Source organism: Bos indicus, chromosome 5 (genome assembly GCF_029378745.1).
Source record: "Bos indicus isolate NIAB-ARS_2022 breed Sahiwal x Tharparkar chromosome 5, NIAB-ARS_B.indTharparkar_mat_pri_1.0, whole genome shotgun sequence".
NCBI classification, from domain to species: domain Eukaryota; kingdom Metazoa; phylum Chordata; class Mammalia; order Artiodactyla; family Bovidae; genus Bos; species Bos indicus.
The window spans coordinates 78,838,624-78,858,634 of NC_091764.1; the positions used below are offsets into that span (position 1 = coordinate 78,838,624).

General features: G+C 36.0%; 1 protein-coding gene across 20 annotated transcripts in view; it reads left to right on the forward strand.

The window, feature by feature from the left end:
• Positions 1-17,855, forward strand: part of CAPRIN2 (caprin family member 2) — a 42,469-nt gene extending 24,614 nt beyond the window's left edge. For 4 of the 20 annotated variants that reach the window (XM_070789882.1, XM_070789884.1, XM_070789871.1 and 1 more), the window contains exons 10-19: positions 904-1,026; positions 2,234-2,315; positions 4,501-4,556; positions 6,808-6,912; positions 8,194-8,340; positions 11,043-11,211; positions 12,570-12,752; positions 13,475-13,575; positions 15,729-15,792; positions 16,933-17,855. In XM_070789882.1, coding sequence (XP_070645983.1) covers positions 904-1,026; positions 2,234-2,315; positions 4,501-4,556; positions 6,808-6,912; positions 8,194-8,340; positions 11,043-11,211; positions 12,570-12,752; positions 13,475-13,575; positions 15,729-15,792; positions 16,933-17,501 — 1,599 coding nt within the window. In that variant the 3' untranslated portion in view covers positions 17,502-17,855. Of the gene's footprint in view, positions 1-903; positions 1,027-2,233; positions 2,316-4,500; positions 4,557-6,807; positions 6,913-8,193; positions 8,341-11,042; positions 11,212-12,569; positions 12,753-13,474; positions 13,576-15,728; positions 15,793-16,888 lie in introns of all 20 variants that reach the window. The other 16 variants (XM_070789874.1, XM_070789880.1, XM_070789885.1 and 13 more) reach the window with 12 other exon arrangements.
• Positions 17,856-20,011: the final 2,156 nt, after the last annotated feature.

Genomic DNA, 20,011 nt, shown 5'->3' on the forward strand with positions numbered 1-20,011 from the left:
TCGTCATATTGAAGTTACAGGGTCTCTCAGTGAGTGCGTGCCTCTATCTGTATTGCAATCTCCACTGTCTTTATTTAATATGACTAAGTACAGTCAAGGGCAAAAAAGAGTTCAAAGACAAAAGACTAGATACATGAAATAAATCACCAAAGTTCATTCTTTTCTCCTAAAAGAGCCTTTCATATATTTCCTTAGGGTCTATTAACTATTATTTTATGACGTTGTTGATGTAGCTTAGCTGTGTGATTTCTTAGTGAATTAGAAGGTGGAGAGGAGGAGCTGGTAGGGATCGGTTTGCTGATACCTGTAAGAAATAACCATAAACATGAGGTCTGTTTCAGCAATCTTAAGAAATTTAGCTGGAGGGGGACCACATTCTAAACATCAGTAGCCCCGCCAAAGTATACTTACTTTATAACAAAATATAACAATGTATTTCCTAAACTCTAGGATATATGTGTATACATTTTTATACCTTAATGTTTCTGAAATCAGATATATATTAAAAATGGGATATATAATTAATGTGATAGTAACTTTTTTCCTTGGAAAAACGTCATTGAGGTGTTTTATATTGTAGGCAGTGGCATCTTGTGGAGGACATAAGGTAACCGATGTCCACAATGAAAGAACTTTTTATCAAGGAAGTTATTGGCCTTCCTTTTAAAAAGATGATGGTTAGCAACAGTTCCCATTAAAGTTGTACTGAAGGGGGAAACATTTAAAGTTTGTTTAAATTACTTAGAAGAGGCATTTATGTGGAAATTCTTTACCTGAGATAAACCTATAAGTGAACACTGCTATGTGTTTTGATTACATTAAGATGCAGTGATAAGCTAAGTTTCCTGAATCAAGCTGTTGAATTTGAACTTCACTCTTACACATTATGGGTTTATCTTGTAGGTGCCTAAGCCTATGCATCAGCCTGTAGGTTCTTCCTCTACCCTTCCAAAGGATCCAGTATTGAGGAAAGAAAAACTGCAGGATCTGATGACCCAGATTCAAGGAACTTGTAACTTTATGCAAGTATGAGTCATTATTAAGTGAATCTTAAATGCTAGTTATGGGGCTACTAGCTTCTGGTCTGAAGCATTAAATGAAGTCGTTAAGAGCATATATTCTGGTGTTCAGAATGAGTACAAATCTCAGCTCTGCCACTTGCTCACTCTGAGAGTTTAGGCAAGTTACTTAACTTTCTGCCTCAGTTTCTTTTTTGAAAAAAAAAAAATGAGGATAATAGTTCCTGTTCCTGTTTGTTGTGAGTAATGAAATGAATTAAACATGTAAGAAGCTTAAAGTGCTCAAATGATATTGCTGCTATAGCTCATTAGTAGTTTCTACTCAGACTGGGAGAACCTGTACTATGCTTGGTATTTGATAGATGCCATTGTGTGTAAATAATCATGACATTTATTGTCCTCAAAGAGTTTATATTTCATTTGTATGAGTTAAGTCAATAGTTAAATGTAAAATTGTGTTATACAAACACATGCAGAATTTCAAAATATTGTGATATTATTGAGCTAGGAAGTAGGCAAATAGAGATTTTTGTGTGTTAATAGTAAAAAGATCTTGCTTTGGAGTTAGACCTGCATTTAAATCCACTTCTGCCAATTACCAGCTATATAATCTAACAAACTCCCAACCTTCTACTTTTTTTTTTTTTTTTAACCTTCTACTTTTTTATTAAGTGAGGGAATTGCTTACTTCTTCAGATTATTTGATGATAAATAAAGAACCTAAAATGATCACTACAAGTGTGTAAGTTAAGTACTCAAAATGTTGGAAATATTTCTGGGATAACCAAGTTAGGCATATGGGAGAAGAGAATGGCTTGTTGTCATGAAAGTGTCTAAGAGCATGAGTTAGTTTAGTGGTTGAAATAAAATAATTAGAACTTCTCATTGGTTATGATAAAAATGAGGGCTCAGTCTATGCTAGGATTAATGTTTATGTTTAAACCTTAAAGTGAGGAGTTTTCCTAACTTGGCCTTAGAATTACTATTAGAATTTTAATACTTGATGGTCTTAAGGTTTGACAGTTACTTTAGATTTACTTTTAATTTCTTCTCCTAAAAGACTTAAGTTATTAACATCTTAGATAGTTATTAGATAAATTCCTATAGCTAATAAGCAGAGGTTTATGACAACATCATAAATAATTTAATGGTAATAGGTTTACCAACAAACGGTGGTCTTTGTTTCCACTCATTATTTAAAATCTTATCTTTAGGAATCTATTCTGGATTTTGACAAACCTTCAAGTGCAATTCCATCGTCACAGCCGCCTTCAGCTACTCCAGGTAGCCCAGTAGGTATGTCCTCATTCTTAAGACTTGTTATACCTACAGCTGTTTGTTCCAATTGTTTCTTTTATAAATAATTTTTCTCTTGACTTGCTTGACTCCTTTCAACTCTGTACATCTAGTGTTGAGGCTTTTGCATCCTGTGAGTGAAATTATATCAGTGGTATTTAGTGCAGTGCTTAACACTGATTAACACAGGACTGGAAAAGGTCAGTTTTCATTCTAATCCCAAAGAAAGGCAATGCCAAAGAATGCTCAAACTACCACACAATTGCACTCATCTCTCACACTAGTAAAGTAATGCTCAAAATTCTCCAAGCCAGGTTTCAACAGTACGTGAACTGTGAACTTCCAGATGTTCAAGCTGGATTTAGAAAAGGCAGAGGAACCAGAGATCAAGTTCCAGAAAAACATCTATTTCTGCTTTATTGACTATGCCAAAGCCTTTGACTGTGTGGATCACCACAAACTGTGGAAAATTCTTAGAGATGGGAATACCAGACCACCTGACCTGCCTCTTGAGAAATCTGTATGCAGGTCAGGAAGCAACAGTTAGAACTGGACATGGAACAACAGACTGGTTCCAAATAGGAAAAGTAGTATGTCAAGGCTGTATATTGTCACCCTGCTTATTTAACTTATATGCAGAGTACATCATGAGAAACACTGGGCTGGATGAAGCACAGGTTGGAATCAATATTGCTGGGAGAAATGTCAGTTACCTCAGATATGCAGATGACACCACCATTATGGCAGAAAGCTAAGAAGAACTAAAGAGCCTCTTGATGAAAGTGAAAATGGAGAGTGAAAAAGTTGGCTTAAAGCTCAGCTTTCTGGAAAATTAGATCATGGCATCTGGTCCCATCACTTCATGGCAAATAGATGGGGAAACAATGGAAACAGTGACAGACATTGTTTTTTGGGGCTCCAATATCGCAGATGGTGATTGCAGCCATGAAATTAAAAGATGCTTACTCCTTGGAAGAAAAGTTATGACCAAGCAAAACAGCATATTAAAAAGCAGAGACATTACTTTACCCACAGAGGTCCATCTAGTCAAGGCTATGGTTTTTCCAGTAGTCATGTATGGATGTGAGAGTTGGATTGTGAAGAAAGCTGAGCACCGAAGAATTGATGTTTTCGAACTGTGGTTTTGGAAAAGACTCTTGAGAGTCCCTTGGACTTCAAGGAGATCCAACCAGTCCATCCAGAGGAAATCAGTCCTGAATATTCATTGAAAGGACTGGTATTGAAGCTGAAACTTCAATACTTTGGCCACATGATGTGAAGAACTGACTCATTGGAAAAGACCCGTTTGCTGGGAAAGATTGAAGGTGGGAGGAGAAGGGGACAACAGAGGATGAGATGGTTGGATGGCATCACCAACTTAGTGGATATGAGTTTGAGTAAACTCTGGGAGTTGATGATGAACAGGGAGGCCTGGTGTGCTGTAGTCCATGGGGTTGTAAAGAGCTGGACACAACTGAGTGACTGAACTAAACTGACCGAACTGATTAACACTGCACCAACACTGGTTAATCTGAATCTGGTCTGACACTTCAGACTTCAGGCTTTTTGTTCTGCATTAGTTTATCTTAGGAGTGGAATGACATGATCAAAGCCATAGTTCAGCTATAGTAAGCAGTATACACCAACCAGAAGACTGGTGCTGTAATTCCTGGGTCGGGTAAGGAGAAGGAAGAGAGAGTAATTAATAAAAGTGATAGACATTAACAAGAACAAATCAAACTGAAACTATGTAATTGAAAAGTATGTTTAATTTACATGATCAAAGAGAAAAAAATGAAGAGACAGATGACCGCTGCAAGGACTTATTTTGAAACTTGTAATTCATAGTGTATCAGCTAATTACTGCTCATGATAGCTCAGATTTTATCTTCCAGATTACAGCACTGGTTTTTAAAAAGTCACAGTTCTTTTCTTTTAGAAGACTTGAAATGCTGCTTTTGTCCATTTAACCATAAAACATTATTAAATACCACAAATGGAACTAGGATGCTTTTTCTCTATAATCCTCTCTAACTTTTTAAAGCTCTAATAGAAGGGACTTGAGACCCAGTTCTTCTAGCTACTGCTTGGTTTTATAAAATATAAACTTTAGTTTCCATCCAGTTTTTAATGCATAAAGTTTTCTCTTCCCTCAGTAGTTTACTGTTGATTTCACTCTCTACAGCATCTACAGAACAGAATCTATCCAATCAAAGTGATTTTCTTCAAGAGCCATTACAGGTAACTTCTTCAGATTCATCTTTCATTTACTTTTCCAGGAGAAAGTCTTGCGTTGGTATGAACGGTCAGACTCACTGATTCTAATATTCCTAACTAAATTATTGAAAATGTTTTAAGGATATCTAGTTTTTTAGATCAAGTAAAATTGGTCCTCAAAAAATTCCCTAATGAACATGGGCAAGTCATCTGTTACAACAAAGAAGGAAATTTTAGTAAGGAAAGAGCAAGCCTGAAGAATTCAGAGGTACTCTGGGAATCTTACTTTGCTGTTTAAGCTACCTAAGTTACTTAGTATATTGGCATAGTAAAGAGTCTAAAGAAAGAAATGAATTTTTCTTAATTCATGGTTAGTCCCTCACCCCACTCCCTGCTTTAGCTAAAGAATTCCATGTTATCTGTTCTATTAGATTCTGTATGAGGCTTTCAGTCAATAAGTTAAGATTTTTTTTTTTTTTTGATAAACCAGTAGTCTAGTCAAATTGTTCTCACAGGTATGCCTCTGGGGTGGCTGCATCAGAATCATTTGGTCACTTTAATAAAAATACATACAGCTGACCCTTGAACAATATAAGTTTGACCTGCTCAGGTCCTCTTATATGTGTTTTTTTCTCCCACTAAGTCCATACAATACTACATATCTGAGGTTGGTTTAATCTGAAGGTGCGGGACCACAGGTATGGAGGGTCGACTGTAGGGTCTGAGCATCTCTCAATTTTGGTAGCACAGCGAGTCCTGGAACCAGTCCCTGTGGATAACTGAGAGAGGACTATATTGTTAGTTACCACCTTAGACCTGTAAGGTTGGCATTTCCAGGGGTGTTGTCTGTTCATCTATGTTTTTAGTCTGCTCCTTGGGTGAATCTGCACGTTGATTTTTTGGAACCACTGGCCTCCATCATCATGCTTACTCAGAAATACTTAAAACGAACTCTAGCTGGTCTACTTAAAGAGCAATAACTTGGAAGCAAAAACTGCCTTAACTTCTCAATAAATACTAATGTAAAGAATGCTTATCTTCTTTGTTAACCTCTTAACTAAAATTCAGAGTCTCTTAAAGCTTAACTATGAGGTGTGCCAAATTGCCTTAACTTAGTATCTGTGAATTTTTTGGCAGTTAACTTAGTTGTGTTCCCACAACAGCCAATAGCATTTATTTTGGGTGGTTGTCTCATTGTTTTAAAGAGGAGGCCAGAAGCAAGGCCTAGGTTTAAAACACTCCTGTTTTATAATAGTTTGGTCAGATCTAAATTATACCTATTTAAATATATAAAATGCTCTAAAGGATTTCAAAATTTTTTTCATAAGCCCTTTTCCATGAGACTTTTTAAACCTGGTCCCCATCTCCTTCCCAAGAAGCAGCAGCATATCATGATGAACTCTTGGAGAAGATGACTGAAACATAACTGCTCTGTTAGCATTGGGTAACCCATGTATTACTTGGGCTTCTGAGAACTGAATTGAAGCATTTAGATAAAAGGAGTGGATTCACTGACACTTCGGACCTTGTGATTGCTAGAATTTTATGGATTTCTGTTATATTCCAATACCTGTTATGCCATAGAATTCCTTCCTAGCTGCTTTCATAGTTTTTTTTTTATTGGTTACAGTTGTCAGACTTAGTTCCTATATGCCTTCTCCCAATTTTTATTTTATACATATTAGCTTTAATTTTTGTTGGGATATTGGTGCCATTGTGATTTATATCGAGTTTATCCTTTTTATTTATACTTCTTCCTACTCCTTTAAGACACTGAGAGCACTTAGAGTAAAAGATAGTTGTCATGATTCTGGCAGACCCATGCTCAGAGCGTTAATGTACCCTGGGCTCTTTGCCCAGGGAGCTTGCTGTTGAGTGCCTGATGGAAAATCTGGCCCCAGATTTCCAGGGCCAAGAATCTTGATAAATGAGGATGGGATTAGATGTGTAGCTTCGGTGACTAGGCCTGGAAAGGCAGTGTAGCTGGCTGCTTGGATTTGAATCTCAGCTCTACCCCTTAATTTTAGAATGATCTTGGGTAAATTATTTAACTTTCTTTGCTTCTGCCTGATTATGAATAAAATGGGAATAGTTGTACCTATTGCACAGGGTTATTGTTAGGAGTAAATATATTAATATGTATTAAAGTGTTAAGCATAGCAATTGGCACTGCTGAGTGTTCAGTGAGAGTAATGTGTTGGGAAGGTCAGGGCCCATGTAATATAAAGTGAACAAATTGTGCCTTTTACAATTTTTTATATCTTCCTGTGTCTAGGCTGCTTCTTCTCCAGTTACTTGTAGCTCAAATGCTTGCTTGGTTACTACTGATCAGGCTTCTTCAGGATCTGAAACAGAGTTTATGACCTCAGAGACTCCTGAGGTAATAAGAGACCAATTGTCTTAATTTCATTTCTGACTTGAAGAATAGCAGAACCAGCTTAACATGTGAATTACAGGCATGATCAACTTAATGACTAAACATTTATACTTTACTAATGTTTGCTTTTTATTGATGTTGTAGTCCTGGAACTTACACAGGTAACTTTAACTTTATTGTGACTTTACCATATAAATAGACGTAATAGTGTATTAAATAGACTGAAAAGGCAAGTGTATTGCCTTTTCAGGTACAATAAATTACATCTGAAATGCTAATGTCAGAAGAATGAAAATTTCTAGGTAGGGGTAGGATTAACGATTAGTTCAAGTTTCTCATTATATTTATATTGAAGGACTCCTTAGGAGAAAAATCTTTTATACATATAACTGAAGACTCAATAACTTTATAGTGTTAATATTAGCACTGACTCAGTCAGAATGAGTTCCATTCTCTTTTCGGCTAATTTTGTCAAAGCATTTTGACAGTATTATGTTTGTGCTTTTGATAGTTTTTACTATGTTTGAGCAAATCCTTGAGATAGATATAGCATGATAGGTAGATTTTTAAAATTAATTTAGCAACTCAGGTTTTATTATTATTTCTTGGTTAACTATTATATAAGAATATGTATTCATTATATAAGAAAATAGTTTGTATGATGTTGATTTGGTCTAAATTTAAATTAAGTGTTCGCTACCTAATGAGTCACACCTGTCTGCTTCATTACCTCATTGGGATTGTTTTTTTCCTATCTTTTAAGTATTTGGCTTTATAATCTGTTGTATCAAGGAGTTGCTAATTCCCTTAGTTAAGAGTTATTTACATTAGCTCAGGTTTGGTTTTCTTTTTAAAGGCAGCTGACTAAGGAATCCACTACTAAGACTTTGAAACAGAAAAAAGTTAACACTGACTAAGCAACTCACCCAGGGTTTTTGTTAAACCTAATTCTTCTGTATAAGTTTGGAATAATATTAGATTCTGAACTAGAAAATATTACAGGGTTTGAAAGGGACTAGGTCCTCATAAAAAGTTCAACCCCTCGTCTCTTAGACTGATTAATAGTAAGATTCTCACTTAGTCAGCAAGCTGTGCAAAGCAAATACTAGTGTGCATGCTCAGCAATTGAGATTTGAAATTGTAAGCAAAAGCTATTCTTTTGCATTCCTATGTCCAAATGTCATCCTATAGGACTTGCTGACTTATGCCATCCTGGGGTTTAGTGTAAGTTAACTGCTTGTTGTATGGCAGGTGATTGGCTGACACTGCATTTCTCCTCCCTAGGCAGCAGTTTCCCCAAGCAAGCAACCGTCTTCACTAGCTTCTCCAAATCCTCCCATGTCAAAGGGCTCTGAACAGGGCTTCCAGTCACCTCCAGCAAGTAGTAGTTCAGTAACCATTAACACAGCACCCTTTCAAGCCATGCAGACAGTGAGTATAAAACATGAATGATGATTGCAGTTCATTATTCCATTTAAAAAGCTACTGTTTCTTTAATATTGGGTACTATGTGAAAAAGTTTGCCTTTTCTATTATTCTTATTTGGACTGATAGAATTTGTGTTTGTTCAATGGAAATATTGTTTGTGGAGGGAAGAGTGTTAAATCCAAAGCCTCAATAATTTTGAATGAATATTTTGTCAGGGCATTTACCCTTCTGAAAATTAGTGATAGGCAAAGCTGAGACCACCCATATTAAAGAAATGAAATGTAAGTGGGAAACAATTTTCTATAAATAGCTTAATAATACTAACAATTACTAATATCACAGTTCTGGTATTCCAAGGCATCAATACCCTGAAATACAGGACACATACTTGTGTGTTCTCTTATTGTTGAAACTTTCATTTGATTTCATCTTCATTTATCTCATGCTGGGTTTTGGAGAATTGTTCAAGACTTGTATGGTATTTTGAATTACAATCTACTTCCCTCGTGGCTCAGATGGTAAAGCGTCTGTCTACAATGCAGGAGACCTGGGTTCAATCCCTGGGTCGGGAAGATTCCCTGGAGAAGGAAATGGCAACCCCCTCCAGTACTCTTGCCTAGACAGTCCCATGGATGGAGGAGCCTGGTGCAGGCTACTGTCCATGGGGTTGCAAAGAGTCGGACATAACTGAGCAAGTTCACTTTCTTTCTTTCTACAAGCTGTAGTTTAAAACTTCTTAAGATTATATTACAACTAAGTTTGTATATTTATTCTCTAAACTTAGAATAAATATAAAACTTCTTTAGAAGAACGCAAAGTCTTAGCCAATAAGTACTCTTCCTGATGGTGCTTAATGTCCCACTTCATGTCCTTGTGAGTGACAGTAGTGAGATGAGGCCAGTGGAATGGCAGTGGGAAGCAGAAACAAGGCAGGGAGATGGGCTGGTGAATTCAGACACGTGAATTCACTAATCTTCTTACTCCTGCTTGGCCACCTAGAAAAAGCTCAGTGTCCTTGCTTTCCCTCTATGCCTGTCAATCCATCCTACACAGTTTTTTTTTAGTAAAAAAACAAAAATCCAAGCTACATTGGTTTTATTAAGTTTTTCTTATTCCTAATTAAAAGCAAATATTGTTCCATTATTAAATGAAATTGAATGTCTTTACCTGACACTCAGTAACTTTTGAAGCCTGGTATAACTTGCCAGCCTAGTCCCTTGGACTTGCCCTGTACATTCTTATCACAAATACTTCTTTTGCTCATGCCGGTCTGTCTTCTCTACCTGTTTGGTTCCTATTCAGTAGTACAGACTGGTTCTTATTTGTTCATTTACTCATTTATTCAACAAACAGGTAGTTACAAAGCCAGGCACTGTTCAACAATTCCTGGGTTGTAACAATGGAGAATAGATGGGTCTTTGTGCTTAAGAAGCTTATACTTTATTATGGAGGTGGGAAGGCTAGAGAGAAAAATACTCATATATATATATTGTATCATATCTGTATTGAGGAAAAATGGAGCAGGATAAGGGGGCTCAAGAATAACAAAAGTGCTTTATTATACTCAGTGACCAGAGTCTGGTCAAATCACTGTCCTGCCAAGTGGTAGAAATTCAGTACTGAATTTACAGGTTTTTTTCATTCATCCTCGGTTTCTGAAAAAGTACCCTCTTCCCCTATGAAGTTTTTATTCTCAATAAGCAGCATTATGATAATGTAATATCAGGAGAGTTAGTTTTTGAACTTGATTTAACTTCTGTCAGAAATCAAATAGGAATTTTTTTTTTACTGTAGTAAAATGTGCATAAAATTTACTGTTTTAACCATTTTAAAATGTATAATTCTGTGGCATTAAGTACATCCACAGTGTTGTACAGCCATCACCACTGTTTTTTTCCAGAACTTTTTCATTATCCCCTTCTTCTCCCTAGCCCCTGGTAACTTGTATTCTACTTTGTCTCTATGAGTTTGCCTATTTTTAGGTACCTCATATAAGTGGACTCATGATATTTGTCCTTTTTCTACCTGGTTTATTTCAGTTAGCATAGTATTTTCAAGGTTCATCCATCCCTGTTGTAGCATGGATCAGAATTTCATTCTTTTTTATGGTGAAATAACATTCCATTGTATGCATATATCACATTCTGTTTACCCTTCATCTGCTGATGGACACTTGGCTGTTTCCACCTTTTAGCTCTTATGAATAATACTGTGCACATAGGTGTGCACATCTCTCTTTGAATCTCTGCTTTCAGCTCTTTGGGTGTATGCCTAGAAGGGGAGTTGCCGGATCATACGCTAATTCTACATTTAGCTCTTTGAAGAACCACCATACTGTTCTCTACAGTCGGCTGTACCACTTGACGTTCCTATCAGCGTTGCATGAGGATTGTAATTTTACCCCACCCTCAGTTATACTTAGATTTTCTGTTTTTTTGTTTTGTTTGTGTTTAAGTAATAGTTGTCCTAATGGGTATGAAGTGGTATCTCATTGTGGTTTTGATTTATTTTTTTGTCTAGCGGCTAATGATGTTGGGCATCTTTTCATGTGCTTATTGGCCATTTATTGTCTTTGAAGAAATGTCTGTTCAAGTCCTTCGCTCATCAGACAGAAGTTTTTGAATGTTGCAGAGTTTTGCCGAATGTCATCCCTCATTATTTTCTATGAAACTTTGCAAGTGACTCAGTGTACTCTGTCTTTTAAGGTATTTAATGTTAATGCACCTCTGCCTCCACGGAAAGAACAAGAAATAAAAGAATCCCCTTATTCACCTGGCTACAATCAAAGTTTTACTACAGCAAGTACACAAACACCACCCCAGTGCCAACTGCCAGCTATACATGTAGAACAGACTGTCCTTTCTCAAGACACTGGTAAGATCTTTGTGTATATTTTGAAGACTTAGATGAGAGCTAATTAAATGGAAAGCAAGTCTGTAGTGACATTTGAGCAGTTCTTTCCTGACTAGTAAGCATTATCTTTTCTCCTGTTCAAGTGCTGAGAAATGCTTAATGCCTTGTCATTTCTTTAGTTAAGTTCACCTGTTACTTTTAACGTTTGTAGAGGTAGGACTTAGATGGCTGATTTAACCTTGGAGTAGGCTTTTTAAAAATCTGATTGCTTTGATTACCATCAGCAGTGGTAGAGGTGCATAAGACACTATCCAGCTGCTTTTATGAAGGCTTTGAAATCATTGTTAACTCTGTGTTATCACAGAGAGATGGCTATCTGACCATTTCTCTTTTCTTCTCTCTTGAAATAGAGCATTGATTAATGTGAAGATACATATTTAACTTATTATGCTTATTCCACTCTTTGCTTAGAGATGGGAGGCCCTTTTGGTCTTTCATGCTATTATAATAGGTACATGAAAGAGTAGGCAACTTTGTAGTCATTTCCCAATCATAAGAAGCATTTGTAGATTTTTAATGTTGGTATTTCAGACCCCTGTTGGGTTTTCTAAAACTTAAGCCTAAGCAAACAAATTGAGCATTCTGAGTACTTGGTTAATTGCAAGGGGTGGTGAATGTAAATCCCTGGACCTAGCCACAGATATCTCCTTCTTTTCTCAAAACCTGTGCTGTGAAAACATAGGACGGGCGATGTACATAAAGGATATTGTTTGTCATATGCCTTTTCAATTAAAGTATTAATAAAAGTTCACTTTCTTTTTCTCCATGAGGTGAAATATTTAGCCTTTATTTTTCCTTTGTGGTAAAAATATACATAACATAAAATTCATCATTTTACACATTTTTTAAGTGTATAGGTTTTATGGCATTAAACAATCCAAGTTGTTGTGTGGCCCACACCACCATTCATCTCTAGAAATTTTTCATCTTCTCTATTTAACATAACTCCCCATTTCCCTTTCCTTCCAGCCCCTGGCAGCCAGCATTCTACTCTATGAATTTGCTCTAAGTACTTATCTTATATAAATGGAATCATACAATATCTGTTCTTTTGTAACTGACCTATTCCATTTACCATAATGTCTTCAAGATTTATCCATGTTATATTGTAGAGTGTGTCAGAATTTTCTTTCTAGGGCTGAATAATATTTTATTACTTAAACATCTCTATATATACACATGCCATATCTATGGCACCTATTTTTTTTTAAAAGGGAGAAAGTTGTATTAAAGGTTTGCTCTACACTGACTTCTAAGTGTAAAGAATATTAAATTTTTATTACCGTTTAACTCTTGGACTCTAAAACTGTTTCCTTAAGCAGCAAGTTTTCCCGATGGAACTATTCAAGTAAGCAATGGTAGCCTTGCCTTTTACCCAGCACAGACGAATGTATTTCCCAGACCCTCTCAACCATTTGTCAATAGCCGGGGATCTGTTAGAGGATGTACTCGTGGTGGGAGATTACTAACCAATTCGTATCGGTCCCCTGGTGGTTATAAAGGTATGCTCTGAATAAAATTTAATTATACTGAATTATTTTGTCTATATATTTACTTGACTCAAGCTGTTTTTACTTTACCTTGTTCCTTTTTGTTGTTTCTGTTTATAATGTAGTAGAGAATTCCCTATTTCTGCAAAATAGATTATTTCTAATATATCTTTTGTCTATAACAGAGGAACTTTTTGTATGAAAAACAGATTGATCCTGTGACTTACTGAAGTAAAAGGTTGAACATTTTGTTTTTTCCAGGAATTAATTTTGGTTTTCATATTTGAATAATTTCTTTCTTTTGTTAATGGACCTGGCTGGCTCAAAACATGTTATAGTTAAGACAATGCCCATTTCCTAGTTTTTTTGTCAGAGTATACCACAGATGATAACTTTGAGAGTATAATAATGATACTCTTTTAAGTTAGATATAGTTCCAAATATTCTAGTCACTACATGATATTGGCAAAAGTATGCTAGACCAAGGCTTTAACCACCATCCTTTCCCAACCCCATCTGTATCCCAGCAATAGTAAAATTCTACAGTTGGCTTATTTGAAGTCTGTGATATTTTTATAAATGTGTGTTTTATTGTGGAAATAAAGAGTTTTCTTAAGGCATAAATCTAGTGATGGCTTTATAAGATCAGTTTAACTTTTTAAGTGGTATAGAACAGACTATTTAAATTAGTGTAATTTTGCCCATAATTTTAATGTAAGTTGTTTATTTACTAGGTTTTGATAATTATAGAGGACCTCCTTCAATTTCCAATGGAAATTATAGCCAGCTACAGTTCCAAGCTAGAGAGTATCCTGGAACACCTTATTCCCAAAGGGTAAGAATAATTGTCATAATTGAACAATTGATGTGAAGTGCAGTTGATGTGAAGCTAGTGATTAACCTATAGCAGAGTCTTTTACTACTATGGAGAGTTGAGTTGGGAGCTTTTCTAATAACCCAAGTAGGATACATGACAACTGCCTGTTACATGGAACTTAGGAGGTCTTAAGTGTATTAGTTGCTGAGTCGTGTCTGACTCTTTGCAACCCCATGGACTATAGCCTGCCAGGCTCCTCCGTCCATGGGATTCTCCAGGCAAGATCTCCACTATCCAAGAGTGGATAGTCATTTCTTCCTCCAGGGGATCTTCCTGACTCAGGGATCGAACCTGGGCCTTCTCCATTGCAGGCAGATTGTTTACCGTGTGAGCCACTAGGGAAGCACAGGAAGTGTTACGGTCTTGATTAAATTTGCATTAACTCATTTACTTCACCACTCTATAAGGGAAACTGGAGTTCAGAAACAAGTAACTTGTATAAGGACATTCAGCAAATAAATGGTAGAAATTATATGCAAGTTTAACTCCATAGCCCATAGGCTTTACTATATTGCCTACAGTTTAGCTTTTCTAGATAATCAAGTATAAGAAAGTCTTTTTGTTAAAAGTTTAATTTTTTGGTTAATTCTTTATTTGAATAGTTCAGATATTCTTCACTGTATGTGGTAAAAGATTGATAGGAAGATGTTAGACTTTCCACTTTAACAGTCCTTGGAAACTCCTTATCTCTGATTATACCTGGATATGAATTTATACTACATTAGCATTTTAAGTTTTGAAGCTTTACAAGCCTTCAGTTATATATGTGGCATTTTACTGAGTTCTGTTGTTAATATACAAAGGATCTATACTTGAAGCGCTTACAGTTACATGAGGTAAGATCGATGTCTGTACAGAGGCAGTATTGAAGAACACACTTTGGAGAACACACCATGTCACCTGAATGACTTGAGTTTGACCCCGGATCTCACCACTCCTCTCATTGTGTGATCTTTGACATGTTATATAAACTTTTTGAGCTCTAGTTCCTTAATCTTTTTTTTTTTTTTTTAAGTCACTCAGTCGTGTCTGACTCTTTGTGACCCCCATGGACTGTAGCCTACCAGGCTTCTCCATCTATGGGATTTTCCAGGCAAGAGTACTGGAGTGGGTTGCCATTTCCTTCTCCATAGTTCCTTATCTTTTAGATGGAGACTCATCAGTTTGAGTTACTTATATCTGAAGTGTTGAGGATTACTCTGAGAGAGTCTTAGGATTAAATGAAGTGATGGACATAAGTGCTTTGTATGAAAATGCCAGGCATGTATCAAGGATTCAAATACTATTATTACTTGATTGTCAATACTGTGTGTGAAGAGAATATGTTGACTAAAACTAACTTCAATAATAGCACATGTGTTCTCAGTACCAGTATTCTAGTATTTTTTGGTGCTGTTTTCGCTTTCTTATTGAGGAAACATAAGATATCAATGATAGTAGTGTTCTTGGGAAGAGGATGAGGAGTTTGGGGTAGGAATATTATTTTTATTATGTATTTTCTTGTCCTATTGAAACTTTTTATTACACGTTAATAATTAATGACACTGTTAATTATTCTTTTCATGACTTGTACGGGGGGCTTTTATCATACTTAGGAGTCAGTTTGAAATGTTGTCTTTTGGACATTTTTTGGTAAGGATTCCAGGAAATAATATGTTCATGTGTTATAATTCTTACCAATTTCCCTGTCAAAACAAAACCCTTAACACAGTTAATAGTTGTCATCACCCTTTGGTTTATAAATAGAGAGACTGAATTAGTCTGTATTTTTGCTTTATTATGTCCTTTTGTATTGAGATGAGGCACAGAGGACCAGGCCATATTTCTGAATTTCCCTCATAACCTAGTATTGTGTCTTTTATGTAGTGTTATCTAAATGCTTTCCTGTTTTTGCAAGTGTTAACATATCTAACCTGTCAGGTTAATTAACAGATGAAGATATATGTTACTATGACCCTTATTTTGTTTTTCTTGGTGTCATCTGAGCCCCTTTGGTTGGTTGTTGGAGAAGGCCAGATCAAAAGCTCAGAGGACTTAGTCTTACAGATTTATTTGCTAGTAACTATTTTGCATTTTTTTGTGCTGAGGTAAATACTATGTGTTCATTTTAGGATAATTTCCAGCAGTGTTACAAGCGAGGAGGGACATCTGCTGGTCCTCGGGCAAATTCGAGAGGTAAGGATAATTAACTGAGGAATTTATTTACCCAAAACGTACCTCTAGATCTTTCTTTATTCTCTGTCAAGTTCTCCCCAAAGTATGTTGTTTTCAACATTTATCTTTTGAGGTTTTTGGTTTGCTTAAATGCAGTTCTGTAGACCCAAGGGAGATATACTGGACTACTAGAAAGGCTGTGGAGATCATTCGTCACTCTTAAGTGTATGTGGGTGTTGTGTATTTTTTAAATTTGCTTGGCACCAGAGCATAATTTAACCTTAGGTGCATATTCACTATACCAACTTGGTATAGTTTTGGGTGCTGTTTCAGGATGGTGGTTGTGGAATAATGGGCACTCCTAGATACTCTAGTGCCCCTTAGTACATTGACAGATAGGAATAAACAGTGGTTAAGACGCCATGACTTGAATAAAAGCAAAATACTGTAATACTTCTTAAAATGTGAAGGTACAATTAAAAGACTCAGTGTAACTGAGAAAATCAAGAATGAAGATTAACTTTGTCACAAGAAAAAAGAAGCTTTTTCTTTTAAGAAAGTAGCCACTATTCACATTATCTTTGCCTTCTATCTGAGCAGTGTTTTTGTATACTACTGAAAACATTAAAATTTTATGAAATCACATTAACTTAGAAATAAAGATAAGCATTTATTATGGAACTTAGTACCATAACAAAATGTTTGAATGTCTAGTTCCAAAAGTTGCTTCTTTTATGTAATCTCAGTTTTCTTGAGTCCTTCTCTGTTAAATAACTTGGAGATTTATCACTGAGGAATTAATAACTCAGAAATATGGGCGAAAGATAAAGAATAGACTGTTCATTCACATCTGGGTTTTACACTTTGCCCGCTGTAACTAGTGTTAAGTTATCCAACTTTTGGGGGGCCTCATTTTCTTAATATTAAAAAATAAAGCTACTGGACAAAATCATCTAGGTCCTTTCTGGCTTTAGAATAGTACTATACAAACCTATTGTCAGAGAAATCTAGAAAAGTATACTGTAGCTCTACTTTATTGCTTTTTAAAAAACTTACTATAAAATGCATTTTTATCTGTGTTTCAGTAGCCGACTAATGTTAAATATTGTGTTCAAAGCTAACTGCTTCATTATGAGAAACTCACTGTTGCTAATAAAACAGCAGGGTGGAGTGATTCTTCTCAGGTGAGCAGCCCAGAAAGAGACAACGAAACCTTTAACAGTGGTGACTCTGGACAAGGAGACTCCCGTAGCATGACCCCTGTGGATGTGCCAGTGACAAACCCAGCAGCCACCATACTGCCAGTACACGTGTACCCCCTGCCTCAGCAGATGCGCGTTGCCTTCTCAGCAGCCAGAACCTCTAATCTCGCCCCTGGGACTTTAGACCAACCTATTGTGTTTGATCTTCTTCTGAACAACTTGGGAGAAACTTTTGATCTTCAGCTTGGTAGATTTAATTGCCCAGTGAATGGCACTTATGTTTTCATTTTTCATATGCTAAAGCTGGCAGTGAATGTGCCACTGTATGTCAACCTCATGAAGAATGAAGAGGTCTTGGTATCTGCCTATGCCAATGATGGTGCTCCAGACCACGAAACTGCTAGCAATCACGCAATTCTTCAGCTCTTCCAGGGAGACCAGATATGGTTACGTTTGCACAGAGGAGCAATTTATGGAAGTAGCTGGAAATATTCTACATTTTCAGGCTATCTGCTTTACCAAGATTGAAAGTCAGTACAGAATCGACAGTGAAAGGATATGGTGTTCTAATTAGTGGGAATAAGGAAAAGTAGTTCTTGCCCTTGTGACTGATTGGTTAAGGAAAATGTTTTCATTCCTAGGAGGAGGAGGAGATCCTTACTTTTTGTTTTCCTCCTCATGGTGAAAAATTTCAAGCTGAATGACAATTAGCACTAATCTGGCACTTTATAAATTGTGATGTAGCCTCGCTAGTCAAGCTGTGAATGTATATTGTTTGCACTTAATCCTTAACTGTATTAATGTTCAGCTTACTAAACTAACTGCCTCACGTTCAGGCAAATTATAATGCCTTGTTGTGCCTCAATAAAAAAGTTACCTGCATCTTCAGTGTTCTTATTTGATTAAACATTTAGTTAAGAGGTAAGATGTTTAGTTTTTAGTGTTCATCACTGATAACTCTTGGATGGGAATCTTCATGGGTTCATACTGTTTATTTTATTTATTTATTCTTTTTTTTTTTTTTTACTTTACAATATTGTATTGGTTTTGCCATACATCAACATGCATCCGCCACAGGTGTACACGTGTTCCCAATCCCAATCATACTGTTTATTTTAAAATAAGCCTTTTATTTATGAGAGCTCCTTTGAGTTACTTTTCTGTTGTTATACATATCATTCATCAAAGTATTTCATCTGTTTTCCACTGCCTAAATCACATATTCTCCTTGAAGTTATTTTGTAGTAGAGTGTGTTATCCTTTATTTAGCTGTCTTCAAGTTCCTACCATATGAATACAAAATAGAGCAGGAGATACATAGATAATACTACTGGTCCACTGTCAATAAGGCTTATGCTTTTTTGTGGATTCTTAATTTGAGTAGGTAAAATATTTAGTCATCAAAAAGCACACATCGGTCTGTGGTCAGGCAGTGCTGTGTTGGAGTGCTGCTTTTGCCACTTAGTAACTGATCTTGGGCAAGTTATACATCTTAAGATTTTTTAAAAGACCATTTCCCAAGATGTAAAATGGGCATGATAGATCAGCCTCATAGGGCAGTTGTGAAGTTCAGCTAAACAGTTTAATGCATCTAAAAGACTTAACACAATAACTGGCACTTAAGCATTTAATAAACGTTAGGTGCTGTAATTGTGTTTTTGTCATTCTGAAAGCTTTCAGGTTCTGCGTGTGTATATACTGTCTTGCATGCAGTATAGCCAGAGTTCAATGTCCATCTGGGCATACGTCATCACAGATCTTGATTTGTTTGTAAATGCTTCTCACTAATAGGAACTTGATAATGTTTCTCAGTGACTTTAAAGAATAGTTTTTTAAAATAAACATTTTGATTGCATATGCTAAGGGTTTATTAAGGGTCAGAGAAATGGCATTCTTACTTTGCAACCAAGCAAGTCACTTGCTGAGGTAGAAAGTTCTTGTTCTGATCCTTCACTCACTCTGTTGTTAAATAATCTCAGGAAGATGGTGTAAGAGCATTAAATCATTATGGTTAATATTTTTGAGCTAGGTGTGGTGTTAAATGTTAGTATAGTGCTCTCAAGATAGAGGATGTAATGTGATTCACTATTTAACAGAACTTTTCAACACATGATGTACTTTGTGAGTTAAAGATATCAGTATTCTAGTTAGTTCATGGCTTTTATGTCCAGAGCACAAACTGAAAAGCATACAGGGAAGCCCAAGAATACTGGAGTGGGTAGTCTATTCCTTCTCCAGTGAATCTTCCCAACCCAGGAATTGAACTGAGGTCTTCTGCATTGCAAGCGGATTCTTTACCAACTGACCTATGAGGGAAGCCCCTGTATAGGAAAGCAGAAATACGATTAAATGATTGAGTGGAAAACTTGATGTTTAATAACAGTTGATCAAGTTCAGTGAGGCCTTTCTCAGTCCTTTTTAGCCACTATTTTCTGCTGCATTAGGGTCTTCAGTTTAGTTTTTTATCCAGCACCCAATCAATGTTTATTTAAAATATTGTGAATGACTTTATATTTTTTAAGATAAGTGTCCAACAAGAAGAGATTCATTACCTAGGATATCCGCTCATGAAACTCATGTTTTAGGAGAGTATTTTAAATGAAATACTATTTTTCTAAGTATAAAGATAATGAACTAGAAAATTAATAATTCTTAGACTTAAGGAATGGATGAACAAGATCTTTCATTCTGAAGCACTATAACTTTTGAAGATACAGTTCTTCTGGAATCTTTTAGTAAAAGTCCAGATGTCTTTACAGAAAGATGTACGTAAGCAGATTTTAGATACCTTTGCAAAAGATGGTGGGGATCCATAGATATGCAAAAGCACATTTAGGGACCTTGTATAAGGAACTTATATTTTACTGAGAGGATCTTGTGGGTATGACAGGTGGAAAGGCATTCCATAAAGTTACAGTATATCTCTGAATATATAGATTGTTACTTGTCTTACTGGAGATAGAGATAGGGGAGGTGGTTTTTCTAGGAGATAGAGATAGGGGAGGTGGTTTTTCTATTTTCTATAGATTTTCTATAAA